Source organism: Puma concolor, chromosome A1 (genome assembly GCF_028749965.1).
Source record: "Puma concolor isolate L17-30 chromosome A1, mPumCon1.1.hap2, whole genome shotgun sequence".
Classification (NCBI taxonomy): domain Eukaryota; kingdom Metazoa; phylum Chordata; class Mammalia; order Carnivora; family Felidae; genus Puma; species Puma concolor.
Window position 1 is genome coordinate 112,957,646 of NC_141667.1, and position 24,509 is coordinate 112,982,154.

General features: G+C 36.5%; 1 protein-coding gene across 7 annotated transcripts in view; it reads left to right on the plus strand.

The window, feature by feature from the left end:
- The window catches only part of PDE4D (phosphodiesterase 4D), a 1,391,688-nt gene that overhangs the window by 654,370 nt on the left and 712,809 nt on the right, over window positions 1-24,509 (plus strand). The window contains exon 1 of one of the 7 annotated variants that reach the window (XM_086700401.1): window positions 14,712-15,338. The exons of the other annotated variants lie outside the window; for them this stretch is intronic. Within the exon in view, the coding sequence (XP_086556527.1) occupies window positions 15,073-15,338 (266 nt within the window). The 5' untranslated portion in view covers window positions 14,712-15,072. Of the gene's footprint in view, window positions 1-14,711; window positions 15,339-24,509 lie in introns of those variants that run through there. 7 annotated transcript variants of the gene reach the window in all.

Consider the following 24,509-nt stretch of genomic DNA (forward strand, 5'->3'; position numbering starts at 1 on the left):
CCCCGTTCATGCTCTGTCTCTCTCTGTCCCAAAAATAAATAAACGTTGAAAAAAAAATTAAAAAAAAAATAAATAAACATTTAAAAAAATTAAAAAGATAAATACATAAATTATATCAAAAACAGGTAATACATACTCAGAAGTTATCACTCCTATTTATTTTACTACATTTTATTATTATCTGTGCTCTTAAGCCTATTCGTCTGCTGTATCTGTATGATGGAAACAGCACATATTAGTGAGTTACTGTACTTCTCTTCCCAACTCTATTCAGTGATGTCATGTTGGTCGCCTGAAATTGACTATGAAGGTATTTATATCAAGGAAATCAGCAAGTGCTACAAATCAGGGGTTGATTATTTTGCTGACAGTCTAGACTTAAGAAAGTAGTACAGAGAAATGTTAATAATACAGATTAAAATTAAGTGTGCTATGTTTGCAGCCATTGTATTAGAACACACAAAAAAGTGAGGGAACTTTCCTATGGAATTTTAAAACCGTGATCTGATGCAGCAAAGAATTGACCCTAGTCACTGACAAATGAGTGAAATCAAATATACGTCTTTGTTGCTTCACTTTTGTCTTACTTGTTAATGTAAACCAAATTATCAACCCACAGTCATGTAAGAACTACACTCTTGTCAATCAGTTTGGTTACATATACAAGAGTTCAGCAAAAAACCAATGAATGCATTCTGTGGGAATCAATTGGCTTTATAGAATTCAAAATTAAAGGCTATTGTGTAGTTTTTATTGTTTGTAAATTATGTGTTACATATACTTGGTATAGTAAAATTTATAATAGATTTTACGTGTCTATTTTTCCCCAGAAGGTTGTTGTTAAACATTTACAATGCCACTGCCAACCCATATGGAAAAATAGTCATCATCATTATTCACTTGCAAAATGCAGTTAAAATCATAATAAGATATTACTATACCTTCATCACAGTGGCTAAAATTAAAAGCACTGAAAATACCAAGTGTGGGCAAGGATATGGAGTATCTCTTCTCACACAGTGCTGATAGGAGTTTAAATTGGAAAGATCACCTTGGAAACTATTTGGCATTATCTACTGTAGGCTAAACACACACTTGCCTATGATGCATCTATCCACCCCTGGGCATATACTCAACAAAATGAGGGCTTATGTCCAATAAAATATATAAGCAAGAATATTCATTCCAGCTTGATTCATAACCGTGCAAATTGGAAACATATTAAATGTCCATCACTGGTAGAAAGGATACACAAATTGCAGTGTATTCAAACAGAGGCATACTTCAGAGCAATGAAAGAGATTAATGTTACAGACAAGGTGAGAATATTTTCTCAGTCATTAGGTTAAATGAAAGAATCCAGATGCAAAATAGTATATACTATCTGTTTCTGTTTGTATGATGTTCAGGAACAGGCAAAACAAATTTATGGTGAGAGATCAAAATAGTGGTTACCTCTGGGAGGAGTATTGACTGAGAAAAACATATTCTATGTCTTTATTTGGATGTTACCTACATATGTATGTCCACATTAAAAAATCAAGGTGTACATTTATCATTTTTGTATTTAATGTAAATCTAGGGTATATGTTATCAAAAAAGTAAACATTCATTTAAAAAGTGGCCCCCAAGATTGACAACAATTTCCCAGTTTGGTCAGAACGCAGCATGATCTTACCACTTACATGGGAATTTGTGAATGTCTCCCTCTGGGCCTGGGCACTGCCCATGCATATGCCACAAATCCACATGCTACAGCCCTGACCATTGCACTCTACATAATCTGCTTCTGCAAATGCAGCTTTTGATGACATTACTGTTTTCTGTTGCTTCTGTTATCTCTTTCCATTGATTCTGTTAGAGCTATAAGATTAATAGCCATGAATCTGAATTGCTGTTAACATTTCATTTGAGCTACAGGATTTTGCATTTTTCTAAATTCATTTTAATGCTGTTAAATCTGATCTGCTCTTCTACACTCTGAAGATTTTCTTTTTTATTTTCTTTTAAAAAAACATTTACCTTTTAAAGCAGATTTGTTCTTGGGGTTTGATTTTATCATCTAGGACTGTGGCTTTCAATCGTGACTGATCATGAGACTCGCTAGAAAAGGTTTCCTGGACCTTACTCTGCTGGTTCTAATTCAGTATTTGTGGGGTTCTGAGTTCTGTTTTAACATTTCCCCTAGAAAATTGTAATGATCAGTTTGGTTTGGGAAACTACTAACCTACCACTTTAGCCATCCTGCCAATTTTGTGTTAGAGTCAGATATGGTAAACATTAAATACATATCGTAAAGTCTGTATCTTAAAATGCTTATAACTCTGCATATGTTGGTAGTGACTGCCTTTTGGGATTATGTGGACACTGTTACTCCACATTTTTTTAGGACAATTGCCCAAGTTTTTATGAACCACTTATCCATCCATCTAGCCCACTTGGCTCCCTTGTGCCCGCAAGTATAATCTGAAAGATCTTGTCAAATGTCGTTATGAAAACCAGGTAAAATATGACACAAGATACTCATTCCATTATCTATTAGCACAGTCGCTGTCTCCAGAAAGGAAATGATACAAATTTTAAATAACCTAATTTGAATCCTGTATATTGTTGCCTACATCATAGAAGGTTCGTGGTTAATTGCTTGAATAATTTATTCAAGAGTTTGCCAGGGATTAGAATGAAAACCTCTAATTTTTATAAATCTTCTGTTCTGTATAAGGCTTTAAAACATTTCTGCAAGTTGTCTCTTATGATTCCCAGATCTTTCCTAAGCAGGTGGCCAATACTTTTGGAGGATGAGTAGGATGGGATTGCAATGAACATTCCAGATAGGTAGAAAAGCATAAATATTATGTGCGCTTACACAGCACATGTACTTGGCCTCACATATTAATAAGTGTTTACTGATTTTACATAAAACCACTCCTGATGACTTCTTCCTGTTTTTTCAGCAACTACCGTAATTTTTACAAGTAATATTTACCTGTAAATATTAGGGGTGATGTGTTCTTAGGAGCAGTACATTTCACCAGTGAAGGGGACCACTGTGGTCATCTGTTTCATCACCATCATATTCAGTTAAGGAAATCGAGACCTAGAGAGTAGAGGACTTGCCTCAGGCCTTAGAACAGGTAGTAGTAGACTGAGAACTGGACTCCTAGTCAAGGGCTCTTTCAGTCACACAAAAATGTTTATCTGAGGTTGCTGCACTGATACTATTGTCAGACCAGGATCCAGTGAATTGACAATGGTCCTTAACTAGACCATTAATTTTGCTCAGGGAAAAAAATGCCATGATGCAGTATAGAGTCTTGGTCATGCATTGGAAAATTCTATGCTGATGTATAAAACAGGGACTAGGCAAGAAGGATAAATTCTCAACACAATCTATCTTTATTACAGGAAAAGCAATTTAAAACGTATTTCACTGAGTAGTGCCAGAACATTACTGAAAAAAGAAAGTTAATGCTTTTTCCTTTGAAAAAGCCCTCCATAATGTGTAGATATTGTCATATTAGAGGCACTCCAGGGAAATGCTTGGTCAACTAAAATTGTTAAAGAGCAAAAATTGAACACTGACTTGGAAGTAAAGTGAAATATATTTTCCCAGTTCTGTGAATTTTAATGGTAGCCACTGATGCACTGCTTAATTTCTTCCACCCTACAAAAATAAAAGATATTCTTGAGGGAGGAAAAAAAAAAGACTTTGACAGCTAGTGCAGGGAAATTGATGGCAGTAGAAGGCTGTTGGAGAAAAAAATGTGGGAACTCAAACACTGTTGGTGGGAGTGTAAATTGAATCAGCCACTTTGAAGAACAATTTGGCAGTTTCTATTAAAATGAAAAATGCTGGGGAGCCTGGGTGGCGCAGTCGGTTGAGCGTCCGACTTCAGCCAGGTCACGATCTCGCGGTCCGTGAGGTCGAGCCCCGCGTCGGGCTCTGGGCTGATGGCTCAGAGCCTGGAGCCTGTTTCCGATTCTGTGTCTCCCTCTCTCTCTGCCCCTGCCCCGTTCATGCTCTGTCTCTCTCTGTCCCAAAAATGAATAAACGTTGAAAAAAAAATCAAAATGAAAAATGCTTATACCTTATCATTTAAGAATCCTGCTTCTGTGTATCTATTGTAAAAAAAAATTCTTGGGATGTGTGCCCAGTGAGGAGGTTGTAAGGATGTTGTTTGTACGTAACAGTGAACATCTGGACACCTGAAGGCTCATCAATAGGGACATGGCTAACAGAGCTGAGAAATGACCATTCTGTGTAATACTGTGTCTCAGCTAAAGATAACAAGGGAGATCTTTGTTGAATGAAAACAAGTTGCTGAATGATCAGAATGATCATTAAGTATGACACTGTGTTTAAAAACAAAAGCCTCAGAAAACAGAAGTATATGTTCCTCTAGGCACATAACTTTCATGACATCACATGGAGATCTAGAATTTTGCTGTCTAGTATTGTAGCCACTAGGCACAGAAGCCTATTTATATTTAAATGAGTAAAAATGTAAAAAATAAAAATTCTGTTCTTCAATTGCATTAGCCACATTTCAAGTACTGAATAGCCACATGGGCCTAGTGGTTCCTATAATGGACAAGAGAGTCTGGAAAGAGAGACACAATTGATCATAGGGTTTCCTGTGAGGAGGGCCAAGTTTGGGGATGGTGGTCTATAGGACCTCTAGATTTTTGGGTAATTTTGACAATTTTTGCAATGAGAATAGATTGTATATTACATGGATAATTTATAAAAGTAATGCATTTGTAAAATTGCAGACATGCCTCATAATGCTATTTCTAAAACATTTTGAATTTTTAATGGGTAGATCAGTGTAAATTGATTTGGACACACAGTCCTTTTAGTCTAACTATCTAAAATGCACAACAAATATTAAAACAAAGTGTACAAACCATTGGCTCCCTTCTTCCCTTCCTTTAACACATGTCTTCTGGGCACACTATATTTCAGGCATTTAAAATACAAGGATCACAAGGCAACCACTGCTCAGGTTGAAGAGTCTTCACCGTGGGCACAGCAGGAGGATTTCTTTGTCATGCATTATTTTTCCTTTGTAACTGATTAAATAATTACTGGCTGACTTTATGCAGTGCTTACATAATTACAGAATATAAGTGGTGGTTCTTAAACTAGTTAGAATATGTATTTATATATTAGTGTAGTAAGTAGTCATAGTTATTTTATTAGGGCTGAAAAATAATAATTTTGGGGAAAAAACTCATATTGTTCTTCATAATTTAGCCATCATTCGAGCACTTCCCGGTCAGAATAACTTCTTTGAAAGCACTGGAAAAAAAGCATATATTCGCTTATACAGTTATACATAGACTTACTGGAGGATTAGGAGTATTGGGTTGATGGAAGCACACTTTTCTGATTAAGATTTTAGATGATAGAGAGGTCAGTAGTGTGGTGGTAAATCTTGAGTATGAGTGTCCTTGTCAATGCTATACACACAGGAGACTTGACTGAAAGCTTCGGCTAACTGTGAACACAGAAAAGAATGAATCTGGTGTTCTCAGATACACAATGATCAGCATCTCCATTATGTCCATAGAACTTAACACATAGTATTGATCCAGTTAAATGCTTTCAAATTAATTAAATTGAATCCAGAAAGTCATCTATAAGTCTTAGATAAGGTTTGTCTTTTAATTTCAATTAGTAATGTAGAAACAGGCAAAGAATTTCACCATACTTGCAGGAGTGTGTTTTTCAACTTCTTTTTTTTTTTTTTTTTTGTCTCACCTTAAAAATGCGGATCTAATATTTACTTTTAGAATTGAATCTTTTATAGTGTTGTGCTCATTTGAAAAAATAGTTTATGGTACTGTTATGTAATAATGCTTACTTAGAAAAAAATTGTTTTTCACATTTTTATTTATTTTTGAGAGACAGAGTGCAAGTGGGGGAAGGGCAGAGAGAGAATGAGACACAGAATCCGAAGCAGGCCCCAGGCTCCGAGCTGTCATCACAGAGCCAGATGAGGGGCTCGAACTCACGAATCGTGATCATGACCTGAGCCATAGCCAGACGCTTAACTGACTGAGCCACTCAGGCATCCCAATAATGTTCACTTTAAAAAATCCATTATTTATTAAAATATCAGCAACAGGGGCACCTGGCTGTACTCAGTCAAGAGTACATGTGACTCGATCTTGGGGTCATGAGTTTGAGTCTCATGTTGGGAGTAGATTTTACTTAAAATATAAAATAAAAATCTCTTCCTTGAAAAAAATCAGCAACAAATTTAAACACTACACCAATGGCTGGATATAAATTTGAAATGGCATCACCTGGGTACAAGTTAATTGCTTTCATTTGCTAGATAGATTTCAATTGCTATCAATCGCTACTTATTCTAATCCCTGGAGATTTAAGAAGGGCACCATGGACCAGTATTACCATCACGTGGGAGCTTTGGAAATCCAAACTTTCGAGCCCCATTCCAGGCCTACTGAATCAATCTCTCTTTGGTGTGGTCTCCAAGTGATTCTTAAGTAATTTAAATCTTGAAATGCACTTGTTTGGCCTTGTGTTGCTTTTGTGCACCTTCTCACCAACAGTGGCTTCTAGATGAGGATTTCTTTGACTCCTTAGCCTGCTCACAGCCTTCTAACTATCATGCTATCAACAGAGTTGGCATTTAGACTCACAGTCCAGTTATTTCACAGCCTCTGCTAAAGTTAAGGCTTTTACAAGAGGAGGTACACCGGTTAAAGAGGAGGGTGGACTTAGCCTCGGGCTCAGAGCAGGAGCATAACAATAACTGTAAGTCCAATAGAGGCTGGTACCAGGCAGTACCTGGACTGCTCCTGGTTTTGCTGTGAGCATTCTGTTCCACTGCAGTTCAGAAGAAGAAAAGAAAAGCATATCAGAAACCTGGGAAGGTTAACATTATCTATCAGCTGTGTTCAAAGACAGGTTTGTAGTAAGCCAAGGTAAGGATTCTGATAATACCCATCTCTGGACATGCTGGAAGATGCAGGTGAATTCAGAGCCAACCAAGTTGGCTTTCATAAATCATATTAGCATATTAAAATACTAAGAGATCTTATTGTAAGGAAACCTGTTTAATTATATTCAATGTAGCCCCTTCCCCTTTTTTTTAATCGCAAAAAGCTTTCTCCCCCATTCAGTGCTCATTAAAATTGAGTAAAATTAGTCTGGTGAGATACACTTTGTGGAAGATGAGTGCAGAGGTTTCTCTTTTATTAAATAATAAGATAGGTCCTGAAATGTTAGAAAATCTGACTTATGTAATAGTGAATATATGTTGCTCTGTAGTTTCATTATGTTAGAAGTAAAACAGTGCTTTGATTCCAAATATTAAATTAACTTAGGCATTGCTCTCCCACTCTGTCTCTCAAGCTGTGACTCAGATGTCAGAATAAATTTTGTTACCTAGTTCGGGAAGGAATTTTCACAAGTTTCAGGGCCATAAAAATATTAGCAAGGCACCTGGTTAGTGCAGCACCCTCTTATTTTCTTAAACACTGAATATATCTTTTCTGTTTCTCTTTTTAAAGCATTACTGTGGAACATACTATCACTACATGCAAATAGATGAGACCATATTTCCTCAGGATGCACTTGGGATAATGATTTTTCTTAAATGGCAGCTGAAACTTGTAATCAAAGACAGCCTCTGATTTTTCTTTTTCTTTTTTCTTTTTTTTTAGGTTATAACACCTTAGGAAAGTTATAGGACTTGTAAACAGAAAACTGAGTTTCAGAGAAACTGAATAAACTTGTTCAAGTTAACTTACCTAGTTAATTACAGAATTGGGAGTAAAACTACAGTTTCTGTGATGCCTTTTGTAAAACATGCCCCATAAATGACTAGGTTGGAGAAGGTTCTTTACAGTTAGATATGAAAAGTATCACACTAAAAATACGATTTGCTTGTGAGGATTCATTGGCTAAATATGTTAAACTTTAGAAAGCAAATTGCCAGCCACAATTATAAACCCCTGAATTATGGACACTTTCAGTGAAATACACTATTTTGTCTCATAAAAACCATGTCCGAAAAACAAAATGACTGAAACAGATGTTATGTGTCAGGGCTAGAGGGAGGTTTCCTGTCATATTATGCTAATTTAAAAAAGACTAAAAATCCTTATCCTGGGGCTAGTGGTGGATGTGTACAGAGACTGCAAAAGAGATGAGGAATTTGTGCTCCTTGGTGTCAAAGGTTTGAATAGACTACTACTGTATGATATTACTCTGAATTTAGGATACATGTTGAGTTTTGTTCATTAGCATGTGTGTTTATGTGGACAAAAACAGCAAAAGACTCTGAAGGTCTGATACAATGAACAATTTTGGGGAGTTTGGGTATGTTTTGTTTATGAAGAAATATCTATCGGAGCCTCAAAAGTATCATTGCTAATGGGCATTGGTTAGTTTTTTGAGATATTTTTTCTTCAATATGTTGAAATAGGTATTTTGTAGTGTGATTAGATTTGCATTAAGTTATATGAATTCATTTTGCTAAGAGTACCTTTATTAATTTATTTGACTTTATTTTATAAATCCAAAGGCAGTATAGTGTAGTGATTACAAACAGAGACACTGGACTAGGGCTCTTTGGTTTAACATTCAAACTCTGTTACCTACAGGGTGTGTATGACCCTAGGGAAGTTGGTTAACTTCCATGCCTCAGTTTTCTCAACTTGAAAATGAGGTAATAGTACCTACCTCATTGGAATGATTGTGATGGCCAAATTAGGTAGTGATGCTAAGGGTTTATGCCTAGGGCATCTTTGTTTTGCACTTATAGCTAGTGACTTTTTCAGTCATTCATTATGGTAGGGGATGGTCTACTACACATATAGTGGGATGTAGGAGATTTTTGTCAGCAAGATGAAGGCAAAGTGCTTGGCTCTTCCAACCACAGAAAGAAGACCCAGAAATAGAGAATGTTAAAATATGTTAAAATTTTAGTAGCCGTTAAAACCTATGGTTTTTATTGAAGTTTGGCTAATATTTAGAGAGGGCATTCTAGTGTATCATTTTAGCATACTAATCAGGAGTAATTCTATTCCAGAACTGGAAGGTTTTATAAGTGAATGAAAGAGTGTTCCCTAAATTGTAGTGCAACTGTTTTCTCAGAAATAAAGTAAACATGCTGTGCTAATGTTGCTACTATAAATTGTGTCCTATAAAATATTTTTTCTTTTAAATGAAATACTGACTTACTATTTCATTAGAGGTATCTCTAACATTGAGTTTTGGTTTAGAGGGAAAAAGCACACTTAACATTTAATCTAGGAAAAAAATAATCTTTTTTTATTAAATTGAGCTGGGACCAACACATTATATGTTTAAAATATAGCTCTCATATAAATCAAGACAGATATATATATATATTTTGTGTTCAATAAACCCTAGATACTCTTTTTACATTCACAGACTTTTGATGATTAATTGGATGAAACATACTTAGTTAGATGGAAAATATAATTGATTATGTTAAGAAATATCTGATCTCTTTTTGACTTTGCTATTGACTCGAATGTTCCTTACAAATATTGGGTCATTAGCCCCTTTCTTTCCATTTCTACACAAATTCATATTGAGATGCAACTATTAAACTAAACAGCCTTCAAGATTCCTCCAAATTATAGTACACTCTGCCACCAAATTAATCTTATGTAGATATCTCTATTATTTACTTATATCCCAAAGAAATTTTACTAATTTTTCCATAGGAAACAGTCTAAAATCCAACATTTCTTGCCTCCTCATGATAATCTACCTCCTCCAAACTATCTTAAAATTATTCTTCCATAGGTACCTTCTTTCAATGTCAAATTCATCTTCTGTTGCTTCTTCAAGTTACATGGTCGAGATATATATGTTACTCCTCTAAACCCTTGAGGCACTGTTTCTATTATTAGTTTGATATTTATCATTCCTTCTCTTTGTTAGAGCGGTTGTCTGTATCTGCTGCTCTCAAGTAGGTATTTTATTGTTTTTGATCTCTGCTAATCAGCCCAAGAGTAATAAAATTTTAGTGATGATGATGATTTGAAAAACCCTGTTCTGCCATGTCCAGATGCACTTTTCAGTATAAGGATATAATTTTATCATTAGAGTTTATAATGATATAAATCCTAAATGAAAAATAATCACAATGAAAGTTTAAAGTGAAATAATTTAAGAATATAGTATTTTGCAAAATGGAAAACTACCATGGAGTTTAATAAAAGCTCCTTTGTATCAAAGGAGTACAGACATATAGATGAAAAAACACTCAGGAATTCCCCCTCAAGTTGCCCTTCCTAGAATACCGTGCCTTTGTAAGAATTTCGTGACTTGGCAGGCTTCACTGGTTGCCACGGTTATGTCCTGAGTGGAGCCAAGGGCAGAAATTAGTGTTAACTGGACCAAGAGCTCAGCACACTAAGATTTTTACTATGTTTCATAAAAATATCTGTCATCAATTTTAAATACTGGATCGGCTTTCTTTATTGGGGTGATTTGGTGCAGAGTTTAAATAAGAGGCCCCAGCACTCCATAGACAAAGAAATCTCAGTTCTGCACTGTTGAACTATATGACTTTGGGCAAGTTATTTAACCTCCTTATGCCCTCATCAGTAAAATAGTGGTAATGAAATAATAGCCTAAGAGTTATTGCAGGAATTAAATGAAATGAAATGCAAGATACCTGGCACATAGTTGATATCTACCATGTATAAATTTCTGTAAGTTCCTTGTATCAGCTTGTGGCAGGCATCTTTTATTGGGTGTTGACTCTATACCAGGCAGTCTTCTCAACAGTTTATATCATGGGTATTAACATATTTAATTTTTTCAGGATTCTTATGCAATAGCTGTTACTATTATTCAATTTCACAGATGAGGAACTGAGCCATGAAGTAAAACAGTATCATAGCTGGGGGTCAAAACAAGCTTCTTGTGGTGGGGGCATGCCTGGGTGGCTGGGTTGGCTACGCATCCAATTTTGGCTCAGGTCATGATCTCAGGGTTCCCGAGTTCAAACCCTGCATCGGCTTCCCGCACTGACAGTGAGGAACCTGCTTGGGATTCTGTCTCTCCCTCTCTCTCACTGCCCCTCCCCCACTCACACTCTCCCTTTCTCAAAAATAAAACAGAATAAAATAAAAGTATATAGTTGGGAGAAACATATGTTGCATTCTGTAGTCATGTGTAAATCATTTTACTTTATCCATCCTTTTGAATAAGCTGCAGCACATCTCCCTTTCAGTTGTGGGAAATCCAGCCTTATGTGTATCTTACCTACACAGGAGCACATTTTTCAAACCTTGTTCCAGAGCCCGTACACATCTTGTTTCTTATTTGTTTTGCTGCCTGTGAATAATTAGTTAAGTGAATGTTATCAAGAAATCTGAATAATCTAAAAAAACAAATTTTGAAAATTCACAAAAAGGTATTTTGGAAAATCTTTATGAAATTAAGAGATGTTATCTGCTGTTCTAGGCGTGGGTAACTTTATCAAAACATTTCGCCCACTTTCAAATTTCCACTTGTTAAAACCTGAGGCCTTATTTGGCTGTCATTTGCAGTACTGTGTTTTTCAGAAAAGTTTCTGGCAGCTAATTTGAAAGACATTTTGTTAAAAAGAAAAAAAAAAGGCAAGCTGTATAGCATTCCTGTTGGAAGAGTTTCCTTGACCCTCTGCATTATTATAAAGAAAATTGCCAGTTTATCCAAACATCACCCACCTTTGGTTATCTTCAGAACTTTCCAATTTGTACTTCCTAAGGCAGTGATTTTCAAGCATTATTTTGAAACACCGTAGGGTTTTCTAAGTTTTCTGAAGGGTGGAATGGCAAAGAATTCTGAAAACGAAATTAGTTTTATTTTCAAAAGGCATCATGAGTACCATATATTTTTTGAGGGATTTAGGAGGGTAATTGTAGATGTTAGGTTATTGAACAAATAATGATAGGAAATGGGAACCTGTAAACAGGCAGCCAATTCTGCATCTACATTGGAGTCCTTTAACATGCACCAAAGCAATGGGAGATTTGCAGAATGTCTTAGTTCAGTTTTAGTCCATGTTTATCCAAAACCCTCAATGAATTTTTTTATAGGAAATTATTATATCTTCCATTTTAGCTTAGTTATTATCATCTACAAAGTGCCTAATCTCTGAGCATCCACATAACACGCCATTTATGAGATGACTAGCTTGCAAATAATTTGCTTCTCTTAAGTGAAGGTTACCGAAAGCAAGAACATTCTGAAGCCTAGAATCTCCTGAATTCAATGAATTTCCCATTTTATGGCCTATATTATTCTTAGACATATTGATTACTTTATTTGGTAATTGAGAATCACTTTTCTGTACTTAAAATCAGACATTAAGTATCCTCAGCTTCGAGGCTCTCATCTAGGTACTTGAGCTATACTTTGTCATGTGAAATTTTTTGCAGTTTATCTACTAGAGTAGGAACTCCCAGACAGTGTGGACAGAATCTAGCTAATCTTGAAATATCGCAGAGCACTTCATATCGTGCCTAGCACAAAATAAATGCCCACAAAGGTTTGATGAATGGAACTAAGCCTTTAGATAGTGGGAAATTTTTCTACTGTTGGAGAGGGAGGGGGAATGTCAGTTTGCTGCCTGCTCTTTTTTTTTCCCCTCACTTTATCCAGTTATCTTAATTTTTTATTCTACAAACTTGAATAGGTTTTACATCTACTGACTACTGGGCTTTTTTTTTTTTTTTTTCCTCCTCAAATAGTCTTGCTTATTTCTTCTTTATGGCTATTTGCACATTCTAGTTCCTTACCTGTAAGGCAGTTCTTTTTTGCCTTCCTTTCCATCAATTTTTGATCCTTCCGGCTTCAGGCTTTACTCCATCTCAGCATTCCCTCATCACTTACGCATACCTTTTTCATTGCATTTTTCTGCACCTAGATACTATCGGTATTTATGTATTCTGGTTTTTCTCCTGACTATTGACCAGTCCTATCCATTAACTTATGAGCTCTTTGAGGGAGAGCACTGCATACCTGTTTTGCACAACTCCTAATGCAATGGTCAGTCCTTCCACATACTTTACATAAATTGGCTACTCCTTTGGTAGTATTATATTATTATATTATATATATATATATATATATAATATGTATATTATATATATACCACTTACATATACCATATAATATATATGCCATGCATATTATATAGTATCTTATTATATATATACACATACATATTTATACATATATACATATATGTATATATAGTGCTGAAAGATATGGAGAAATGGAAATCTTTAGTTTGTTTAAACTAAGGAAGCATGCCACCAGTCTGCCATTTGAGTAGAGATGAAATCTTTAGTACTGGTGAAAATTCTTTAAGAACAATCATACCCCGATTTTTAAAAATTTGATATTTGCATACAGATTTTCTGATTAAGTCATGGAACGAATGTATGGCTCATTAAATTGTTATAGGTATACCAGGTGGTGGCCCTGTGTTTCTGTAAACAGAACCTAAGTATCCTTTCCTGTAACATTTTAAAGGCAAGGAATTTAAATTTAAGATGGAATAACTAGGGAGGGAAGGTAGGAGAAACTTTAAAAATTGACCTATTAGTAATCATATAAACCAAAAATCAAAAACCAAACAAAAACAATTAAGTTCTCCATTCTCCATTTTATCTGGATGTATTTCCTAACTCCTTCTTAAATCATTGTGTTTTTAAAATAAGAAAAAAATATTCTTAGGTCCTGAGAAAAGTGATTTGCTTTGAATCCTGAACTGTCTGTAGCATTGCTAGACTACCGGCACATCTCTATGCAGAGTTTTGGGTTCCCTGCCAATCCAGTTTAATATTTGCATTTCCAATGTCTATATAATGGGATTTAACAGGCTTTATTACTTGGTTACTAGCTTGAATTGTGGTAACATTTTTATTTTTTTCCAGTAACAAATTAAATAGGCAAGAAATAATTTCTTCTTCTTTCTTAATTTTAAACCTCCTTTGAGTAAGTTTGTTGAAGCTATGTTGATCACAAAAGAAAATCTTAGACTGAAAGAAAATTAAGGAAATAACTAGGTAAAGCTAGATTTATTTTATTCCTATGTAGTTGACTACATAAATTTTTGTATACCATAAGTTATGATGGAAACTTGAAAATCAGTTTTAGCTACTCTTATGAAAACAATGTGTCCCTCTGGAAGGTCATCAGTTTAAATCCAAAGAGACAACAAATACCATTCTTGGATGTAAATACTGTTGTTCCATGCTTTGAAAGGGCCACAATTAGCAAGGTTGTACAACACAACAGCAAGCTGAAATGTGTTCCATATGTGGTATTTTGAAACCTTTTGTTTTAGTTTCTAATTGGAGAAAGAGAGTCCATTTTATTCCCTTGGGATTTGTCTTCTAAGGTGCACCAGATTGTATTTAGCAAGCAGGGAAATATTCCTCCTTATCTAGCTAGTGCTTGTTTATTCTTCCCTTATAAAAAGCAAAGGACTAGCAATTTTCTTTTACGAACATGGGCTGAAGGCAGATAAATAGCCCTTGCGGGAGAGGAAGGTCAAGTTCAAAGTTTTTCTTTCCTTTGGATTCAGGAATAAGCAAATGGAAAGACTAGCCAAACAACCGAGCAGCAGGCATCTGATGGTTAAGCCCTCCCCCCAGGACTTTTTATGTACATAAGCAGAAGTCACTGGAGCAGCTGCGGCGCATTAGTTCCAATAGTTTAACAGGCTGCTTTGTAGCGCTGACAAAGCCGTGCTAACGCAGTGGCTTCCCTCCATGTTCCCCTGCCCTGCGAGCTCGTCAGTGATCTTTGGCAGGGGATCCGCAGAGGAGGGGTGACGTTTAACAGGCTTCCGCTGAGGAGTGCGCTCGCCTCCTCTACACCCAGCTCCATCTCCACGGAGAGACTGAGGCAGGCGACCGAATGATCTAACAGCAGCTGGATCCAATCTGCTTCCCTGGACATTTCCCCGGACTTGTGAGCGAGGCAGTCACTGGAAAGAGGCCAGGGAACCACGTTGCCCTGGATTGTTGCCAACTGTACAAACTTGACCGGGAAAAATGGCTCAGCAGACGACAAGCCCGGACACCTTAACAGTACCTGAAGTGGATAATCCGCATTGTCCAAACCCCTGGCTGAACGAGGATCTTGTGAAATCCTTGCGCGAAAACCTGTTGCAGCACGAGAAGTCCAAGACAGCAAGGAAATCCGTTTCTCCCAAGGTCTCTCCAGTGATCTCTCCGAGAAATTCCCCCAGGCTTCTACGGAGGATGCTTCTCAGTAGCAACATCCCCAAACAGCGGCGTTTCACGGTGGCACATACGTGGTAAGGTTTGCACGGATGACCGGAATTGGTGGCGGTTCCCCCTGGGTGATTTTTGCACCTCCCGCCTTTCTCTTCAGGGGTGGTGAGGGAGAACTCTCATTGTTCCTCACCTGGGATTTATCAGAAGCGCTCTACCTTACCAACAAATCCCACAGCTGTCCCAGTTAAGGCAGGAATCCTTGAGATTGGGAATCTTTGAGGTGGGTGGTTCTGGAAGTTCAATTCCTATTGCAAGTTCCTACAAGAAAATTGGATTCCAGATGTCAAATAAGAATGCAGTTTTACTCCCATACGGATGTGGTGGCGTTTCTTTGATTTCGTAAGCTAATATCCCTGCCAGGTCCTGCAACAAACCTAGGAAAGAAAGGACCAGAAAGGAGAGGAGGAAAATCATAGTTAGCTCTCCTTTCTGCATAATCCCCAGTGGAATATATATATATATATATATATATATATATATATATATATATATATATATATATATACACACATATATATACACACATACATATATATATACACACACACACACGTATATATACACACACATATATGTATATGTGTGTATACATATACACACATGTATATATGTACATATATATGTATGTATACACACATATATACATATACATATATGTGTAGTGTGTGTGTGTGTGTGTGTGTGTAATTGTGTGTCTCCTAAAACCCATCCTTTGCTACTGACTTTAATGTACTTACAATCTCAAATGTGTCTTGCCAAAGGAAAGAAGAAAGGGTTTAGGAATTCTGGGCAGAAAATTGCAGGTTGCTACTTGGTATATATTGTTGTGTTCTTTGAATTTGGATTCTTTGAATGTTTTGTCAATATTTTCATTTTCTTCATGAATATTGTAATCTTCTTTATAAATGGGTGGGTTTGTTTTATGCATATTTTTCTTCTAGTCTTTTTGATGATTCTTGATATTTTCCTGCTCTTGTAAAAGCAAATATTAAAATATACCACTGTGTAAGCTTATTATGGCGTTTGACCCGAGAAGAGGCAATCCTTAGCTATGATTAGAGTAGGGGGTTGTCTGTGATGCACACTTGGCTTATTTTAGGTAGTAGTAGGTTCTGTACACTCCCTGAACATTTTGGTAAAATGAATATTAGTTGTGATAAAGAAAATAGCTATAACAAGAAAAATGAACCTGTTAGTTGAGAAACGGAATGATTTTTATACAGTTTTTCCATAGAACACCAAAGAGCATGCCAGGAATGGAAACCCAAATCAAACAAAAACCATAAGCAAGACTTCTAGGAAAGGAGCAGTGAGAGGTAGAGAGAATGAAAATCTAAACTAGCAACATGGCCATGCCCCATTAATATCATAGATGGAAGTAGATGATAAAGGAAATACATATCCTGCCCAAAGAAATGTCCAACCTCAGAATTTTGATTTCAAATAGCTAGGTCTGTCACTGGAGAAGTGTTCTTGTTTCCTCTAGGATTTTAACAGATGGCATTTCTAAGTTCAATCAGATACAGTGCTAATAAGAGGGGCAAGAAAAACTATATTTTTTAATCTTGAAAAAGAAATTATGGAAAAATGACTTTTCTCTGAATAAGATGTTGAAAAAAAATTGTCAGAGCTAAGTGGTGAGTGAAGGACATAGCTACGCACTGGGAGATGCTCTGAGACAGAGAAATGGCTTGAGACTAGAGCAGCAAAGCTGCTTGAATTCGTAGAGAGGCCGGAGCAGGGTGCCAGAACAGGAAGGCGGGCTCCCGTTCATAAAGGGTGAGGCCCAGGATTTTGGTATCCAGTGTCACTTTTGGTTGAGATACTTTCTTAAAATTATAGCTCCTAAATTGTACCCATTGTTGAATGAGTAAGCCTCAGCTCAGCTTGATTTCCAACTGAGTGAAGCAACCTAGAGTTCATCTGAAGGTTATCAGAGCTCTTTAGACATGTTGAGATGTAAGGAAGGCAGGAAATCTCATGAAAACAGGCTTTCTTCTGAAATTTCTGGCACTTCCTTTTCTGGTGCTGTTTGGGGAAACTCCAAGAGCACAACTTTCTGCCAATATTTCATTTTGGTATATCAGGTCTCAGTCAGAGCATGGAGGCATCAAAAGAGCAATGAAAATGCAAAATAAAAATCATACTGTCACTTCTCAGTAACTCAGGAGGAAACAGTATCTCTTGTGGACTAAAAGCATCCAGTAAGGGAGTTGGAAAGAACACCTCACATCCTCCATGTTGGTTCAGTGATCCCCAAGACTTTCGTAATATCCACAGACATCTTCTAATGAATGTCATCCACCTGTGCTTTCATAAATTGGACTAAGCCCAATGCAGAATTAAAAAAAATGATTTCAGGGGCGCCTGGGTGGCGCAGTCGGTTAAGCGTCCGACTTCAGCCAGGTCACGATCTCGCGGTCCGTGAGTTCGAGCCCCACGTCGGGCTCTGGGCTGATGGCTCGGAGCCTGGAGCCTGTTTCCGATTCTGTGTCTCCCTCTCTCTCTGCCCCTCCCCCGTTCATGCTCTGTCTCTCTCTGTCCCAAAAATAAATAAACGTTGAAAAAAAAAAAAAAAAAAATTTAAAAAAAAATGATTTCAAACTGTTCTGATATATATATGTGTGTGTATATATATATATATATATATATATATATATATACACATTTTTTGCTACCTAAACTGCTCCTATCGCCACCACACTCTAATCCTCTGCTCCTCCTAAATGAGCTGATCAGCCACTTAAATACACACATTATGGGTTCACCTAAGAATGTTGGTTACTGTGCCTGTTATTCCCGTCCTTACAATATTTTTAATTTTAATTCCTACTGAACCTGAAGTGTTTAATTTGTATGTGCTGATGAAAAAACTGCATAAGAGCTATTCCTTTGTTTCAAGTAATTTGCACTCTAGTTGAAAAAACAAATCCAATTGGATGGCCTCTGTTTTAGTTAAGGTAATCATGTTCTACAACATATTCTCCAAATCTTAGTGGATTGACACTATAAATGGTTATTTCTGCTCCTGCTTCTGTGGGGAGGGATGCTAACCCTGGGGCATTTCAGGGTCTTGAAATCCTACCACCTTGCAGTTGCACTATTTGTGACACATGGTTTGTAAGGTTATCAGTGGAATCAGGGGGAAAAGAGCATGGAAGATGGCATGTGTCAGTTTTTATGAGGCAGGCTTAGAAGTGCACATGCCACTTATACTAATGTTCCTTGGTTAGAACTCAGCTCAATGACCACATGTAACTGCAAAGGAGAATGGGAAATCTATCTCAGCTCTGTTTCCAGGAATAAGGTGAAACAGACTGGGTGAACAGCTAGCCTGTCTCAATCACAGAACATTATGGCTTTACCCTTTACCTTTTATACCATAGTCGAATTCATGGAATAATATCTATGATGACCAGTCCTTTAACATCTCTTCACACTTCCTGGATGAGAGTCATACGGAGAAATTCTGTTTTTTGTCAAGTCTGTTGATTGGGAAGTTCTTGCTAATAAACAGCTGAAAACTCCTTCCCTGTAATTGTCATGCTTGGGTCCAGAATCTGCTTTGAAAATTCCCCAGCTTGACTCTCTCTTCTCTTCCATAATGTAGCCCTTAAGATAAGAGGCTTGGAATGACCTACTAGAGACCTAGGACCTTGTTCAGCTCTTCCTTGTATACCCAGAAATCAGTATTTTCAGTGTTAGCCTGTCTTGTTTTCTTAAACAAATTCTTCTCTTTTCTTAACTAAACATCCTAAGCTATTTCACCTTTTTGCACTGTATTTACCAGGTTGAGCCTGGTTATTCTTATCCAGAATTCATTTGGATTTTCACAAGTAGCCTCCTGAGTTGACACAATACTTCAGGTGCTGTGTGACTCCTATGGAGAGCACCTAAGCAGAAGCCAGACTACTTGAATTTAAATTCTGACTTCCCATTTACTAGTTGCATGATTTTGAACAAGTTACTTGACATATGCTTCAATTTCCCTATTATCCAATTTTCTGGTAATAGTAATAGTATCTATTTGGTATTGTGGTTTTATTGATTATTTTTTTAATTTAATGTTTATTTTCAAGAGAGAGGGAGACACAAAATTTGAAGCAGGCTCTGTTGTGATTTTATTAAGTACAGTTATGTGTAGATTAGAATGTGTTGTACAGGGATAGATGTTGAGTATCATTATAAGCAAATACTTTCCTTATTAGGCACTATATGTCCATTATTCCAGCCTTGATCTTCCTGGATCTTTAGGATTACATTTAATTTTTAGATGATTATCCTGTCATTTGTTTGTGAATGGATTGGACTAAAGAGAATATATGCAAAGAGACCAAGAATTCAAAAGAATGATAGGTGTGTGTCAATTTCATGACTGTGGAAAAGGAGACTAAATGACTGTTTTCATGACTCTGACTAAAGGGGAGATGAACCATAGGACTTAGTGCCTCTTCTTTGCCTACTCCCGTTACACATGTTTTTCACATCCCTCTGCTCCTCAGAGCTTCCTCCTGTTCCCCCAACTGGAAATGATCTGCTGCTTCTTCACAATCTATGGCACATCTTATTTCCGCTTTTCCTTCAGTGCTTATTCGTAATTACATCACTAGCTAATATTTATTGAACGGGTTTGTTTTTGTTTTTGTTTTTGTTTTGGTCTGGTGCTGTGTGTTAAACTAGAATGCTTTGTGTATGTGCTTTTTACCACTCTGTTTTATCATTTTTACTTAATATCTAGTACTTTGTAGCCTAGTGATTATAGACAGGACATTCTGCTTTTATCTCAGTAGGGGATTCCCTCTGATGTCAGCAGGAACTCGAAGGTCAGTGTGATCTCTGGTGAAGAAAACATAATTCCTAGTGTAAATTTATTTCAGGAAAAACAAACAGGCAGGTAAATCTTTGTTTTTCAGGTTTTCATTTTAATTTACATTATGAATGAAGAAAATTGTTCTAGAGTGTGTGTAAGTGAAATTACGAATTAGGATTTCTTTGGTTAAGATAGCATCTAGGTAATATTCAAATTTCTTCTCTTTGTAATTTCTGTGTATGCATGTGTGTTTTTTATTACAACATCCAAAGGTAGAAGAAGCAGTTAGTAACAACCTTAAACAACAAAATAACTTTTGTAGGTGTATTTGAAAGGCAACTTCCAGGAGACTTTTAGGAAATCTTGAAGATTTTTAGGGAGCTAGATAAGTGCTTTTGGACATATTTTTGGTTTACTATAAATTTCTCTTTACCCAGCACTGGCATTAGATATAAAATTGCACATGTTCAAAAGTAAATATTTGCTCTCTTGAGTCATAATTTCTTCAGCAACTGTGCTTGTTTTTATGGTTGTTAAGAGACAAATATATTATAAATTTTCTTCAAGTTACAGAAGGGAGAAGAAGCCCTTTATTATCTATAAAGCAGAAATCCAGCCATTTAGAGAGTTTGTAGTACACACGTGTGCGCGCGCGCGCGCACACACACACACACACACACACACACACACGAGTAGGTTTTCAAAGCCAGTATTTAGTGATTCTATTTGAGAACTCTCTCCCTTGTCCCAGTTCTCCTACATTTGCCGATGCAACTTTAAGGTTGTCTTTTCTCTGTCCCTTGCAGTAAGGATACCCAAGAGACAAGCATTACTGGTGTTCTCCCAGGAGCTAGGAACTCCAGAGGTGGACTGTGGGTGTTGTGTGATACGAGGAGGTGGGAAGGAAGTTTCTGGGGAAATTATCTGGGGATCACAACAGGAAGTACTGCAGGCATGTTGGGTGGGGCCAGTTGGCTGAGTCTTTAGCTGTGTCCCTGGTGTAATTGGCTTTGTGTCTTCAGCGGAAATCTTGGGGGCACTGCAAGTTAAGGGTGTCTGTAGCTTTTAAAAGGTATAATTAGCCTTTCTTAAAAACCCTAAGACTCCAGGAAGACATTCCTCTTAAAGAACTTATCAATTGCCTTGCAGTATTTAAGAAATTAAAAAGATAAAAAGGTGACAAACGGTTGCTGAGGAAAAGTGCAAAAAAAATTGAAATGACCTGGTGGTTTATTACACATATGTGCTTCCTGTGACCTTTGACATTTATGTTAAAGAAAAGACATGAAGTGTCTCAACACCAGCTGAAGCCATTTCTACTAATGGTAAAAATACTTCTTTTTTTTTTTTTTTTTTTAAATTTTTTTTTTTCAACGTTTATTTATTTTTGGGACAGAGAGAGACAGAGCATGAACGGGGGAGGAGCAGAGAGAGAGGGAGACACAGAATCGGAAACAGGCTCCAGGCTCTGAGCCATCAGCCCAGAGCCTGATGCGGGGCTCGAACTCACGGACCGCGAGATCGTGACCTGGCTGAAGTCGGACGCTTAACCGACTGCGCCACCCAGGCGCCCCGCGGTAAAAATACTTCTAAGGAAAAAAAAAAAACATAGTCTTTCTTAGAAACTTGGCAGAAATGTTGAAGGAGAAGAGAAAAAATTAATGTTACAGTTCATTAAAATTATTTTTAAATCATGGTTTTAATTTTCAAGGTTATTCTTTATATACATATCCTTATAAATAATAAGTTCCTCCTGTGAGGTTAAATAATTAAATGAGCTTCAGCACTTTTTTTTTCTTAGACAGGAAGCTACCAGAATTATTCTTCAAGTAGCAGTTTCAGGAAGAAGTTTTATTATTACCAGTGTAGCAAAATTATGTCACTGTTTTTTGTTTTTTTTAAGTGGATTTGCTTCTAAAAAAATCATGTTTCTAAAACTATGATCACTTTAGTATAGTTGAAGACGGGTATTTCTAGCTTCTCTGGCCACTTATATTTGACCTTAGTTACTCAACCTTTTCGAATTGTAGACTCTCTATTTATAAGTCATATGGTTATAAAGACATTTGATATTTACAAGTCAAAAATTGACTAATTAAATTTACAAAGTGATAACAAACTATAGTATATTTAAGATAAGTAATTAGAAACAAGTTCCAACTTGGTGGTATAAGTGAGTGAGATAGATGCCACGTGGGTAGAAATAGGGACAGAATTTTTTAATAATTCTGTGACTCATAAAAGCTGCAGGGCCTTCAGAATGAAATTGTTGGTGGTATTCCCTCTAGGACACAATATGGAAGCCATGATTTTGGGTAGGGAATATGGAAATCTATAGATAATAATAAAATTCTAATTAATTTTTTCTTTTATTGCATCTTCAATTATATACCTTTTTAATATATCAGTGTCATCTGTACATATGAAATAGAAAAAAACATTTCATCTTCAATTTTAGGACATAAAAGCTCTCTGTTTCATAGAAAGTACTTATGTCAAAATGAGATCTGAGTTGGTATGAGAAGAATCACCTGATTTCATTCTGTAATAAAAACTTTAGGTTCATAACATAGCTTATAATCTGAGATTTATTATAACATAGTCACTAATGACTAGCTGTCACTAATGTGAGCTCCAGCTACATGCCAGGTACTTTATGTATACTAACCTTTCAAAACAAACAAGTATTGAATTGAAGTATCATTAGCTGTATTCTCCATATGCAGCTGCTGGGGCCCATAAAAATTGTTATATAACCAAGATCACAGAGGTCTGCAGCCATGAAGTGAGTTGAAGTAGAACTTGAGCCAAGGTCTGCCTAACTTTCTATCCTGTGTTCTGTCAGCATTAACCTCCCTTTGGGCTAAGAGTCACATTCACATTTATTACTCTACCCTGAATGTATACTGAAGCTAAAACAATGGATGTTCAGTGATTTTACAGAGTGGTGGTTAATTAACAGAAGGGCAGGAGCAGAATTCTTTCTTGGCGTAGAATCTTAGTTTATTTGTTTACACATGTGGCTTGTATGAGTGTAGACATCTTTTTTGTGTGATAAAAATGTATGTAGGAGAAATACATGTCTTTGGTAAAGGAGGGCTTCAGATTTAACAAAGACCATTCTAATTCAGAGTAGTTTTTAAAATAAGACTGACATAAAAACAAAACCAATCAGAATAATTTTATTTTCACTGATTCAGAGGCAAAGTCAGGAAAGGCTTGAGTTGTAAAGAGAAAGATCAAGTCAAAAATCTATTACGGTTAAGTTCCAGAAGAGCCAGCTGGAAATGATGGTCTGCAGGCTCAAGTCACTAAGCAACAGAGCAGCAAACTGCTTGGTAACCAGAGCTGGCCTGACTCACAGGCTGGCTGCGAATGACCGGATAGCTGGATAGGAGGACCAAAGCCCATCTTACCTCAAAACAGTCTATTCATCTGCCAGCCTTCATGTCAAATCCCTCTGTTATGGAACAGTCTCTTTGACTTAACAAGATATGTGCTTTTAGAATGGAACTATCTCTGGGACCAGAAAGAAATGCTGTCTTTCCTCTTTAAAATGACTTTTCTGAGATTGTCTTCTTTGGGTCAGGATATCATTTAAAAATTTAAGGTCTAATGAAAGAAAATAAATGAAAACATTGGGATTAGTGGCTTGACTGGGTTTTCATGAGCCAGTGTGTACAGGGCCAAATGGCCTGACTTCATTTGGTGATAGCTGCCCTTGAACTCTGAGAGCACAATGCGTTGCCATTTATTTAGCACTTTAAATCTTATGCTCTCTTTTATTTCATGTGAGTGATTGAACTGTGTAGCTGAATTATTCATTCCTAAGATGTAGCAATCTTGTATCCATTGGAGGTACTAAGTACCACCTGTATAATATGCATTTAATAAATATTTGTTGTTTAATTGAGAAACATATCTTCTATTACTGTGGCTCATATGCTGAACAGCTGGGTAGATCCATACTCTTCCAGTCTAAAAGTCCTGGCGATGTAGTGTTTGACTGCCATAGTGGAAAGAAATTTCAGACTCAATGATTAACCATTTGTATGGACTTTGTCACCATGACTTTGTGTGTGTGTGTGTGTGTGTGTGTGTGTGTGTGTGTGTGTGTGTATTCTGGGTTTGCACACAACTAGACTGGTATAATTGGACTTTAGGATATGTGTATATGAATCAGTTTGTATAGTGTCACAGAGTTGTCAAATATATGCATTTTAATAATATTTAGTGTATACTTTGAAAATAAATTATGCTTGTTGTATTTCTGAAAATAAACTTATTTAAATATATTTATGATTCTTAGGAAATTACTGAATAACTAGCTTTTTAAACTGTGATGACTAATCCTTACCTCTTAGAATTCATAGTGGTTAAA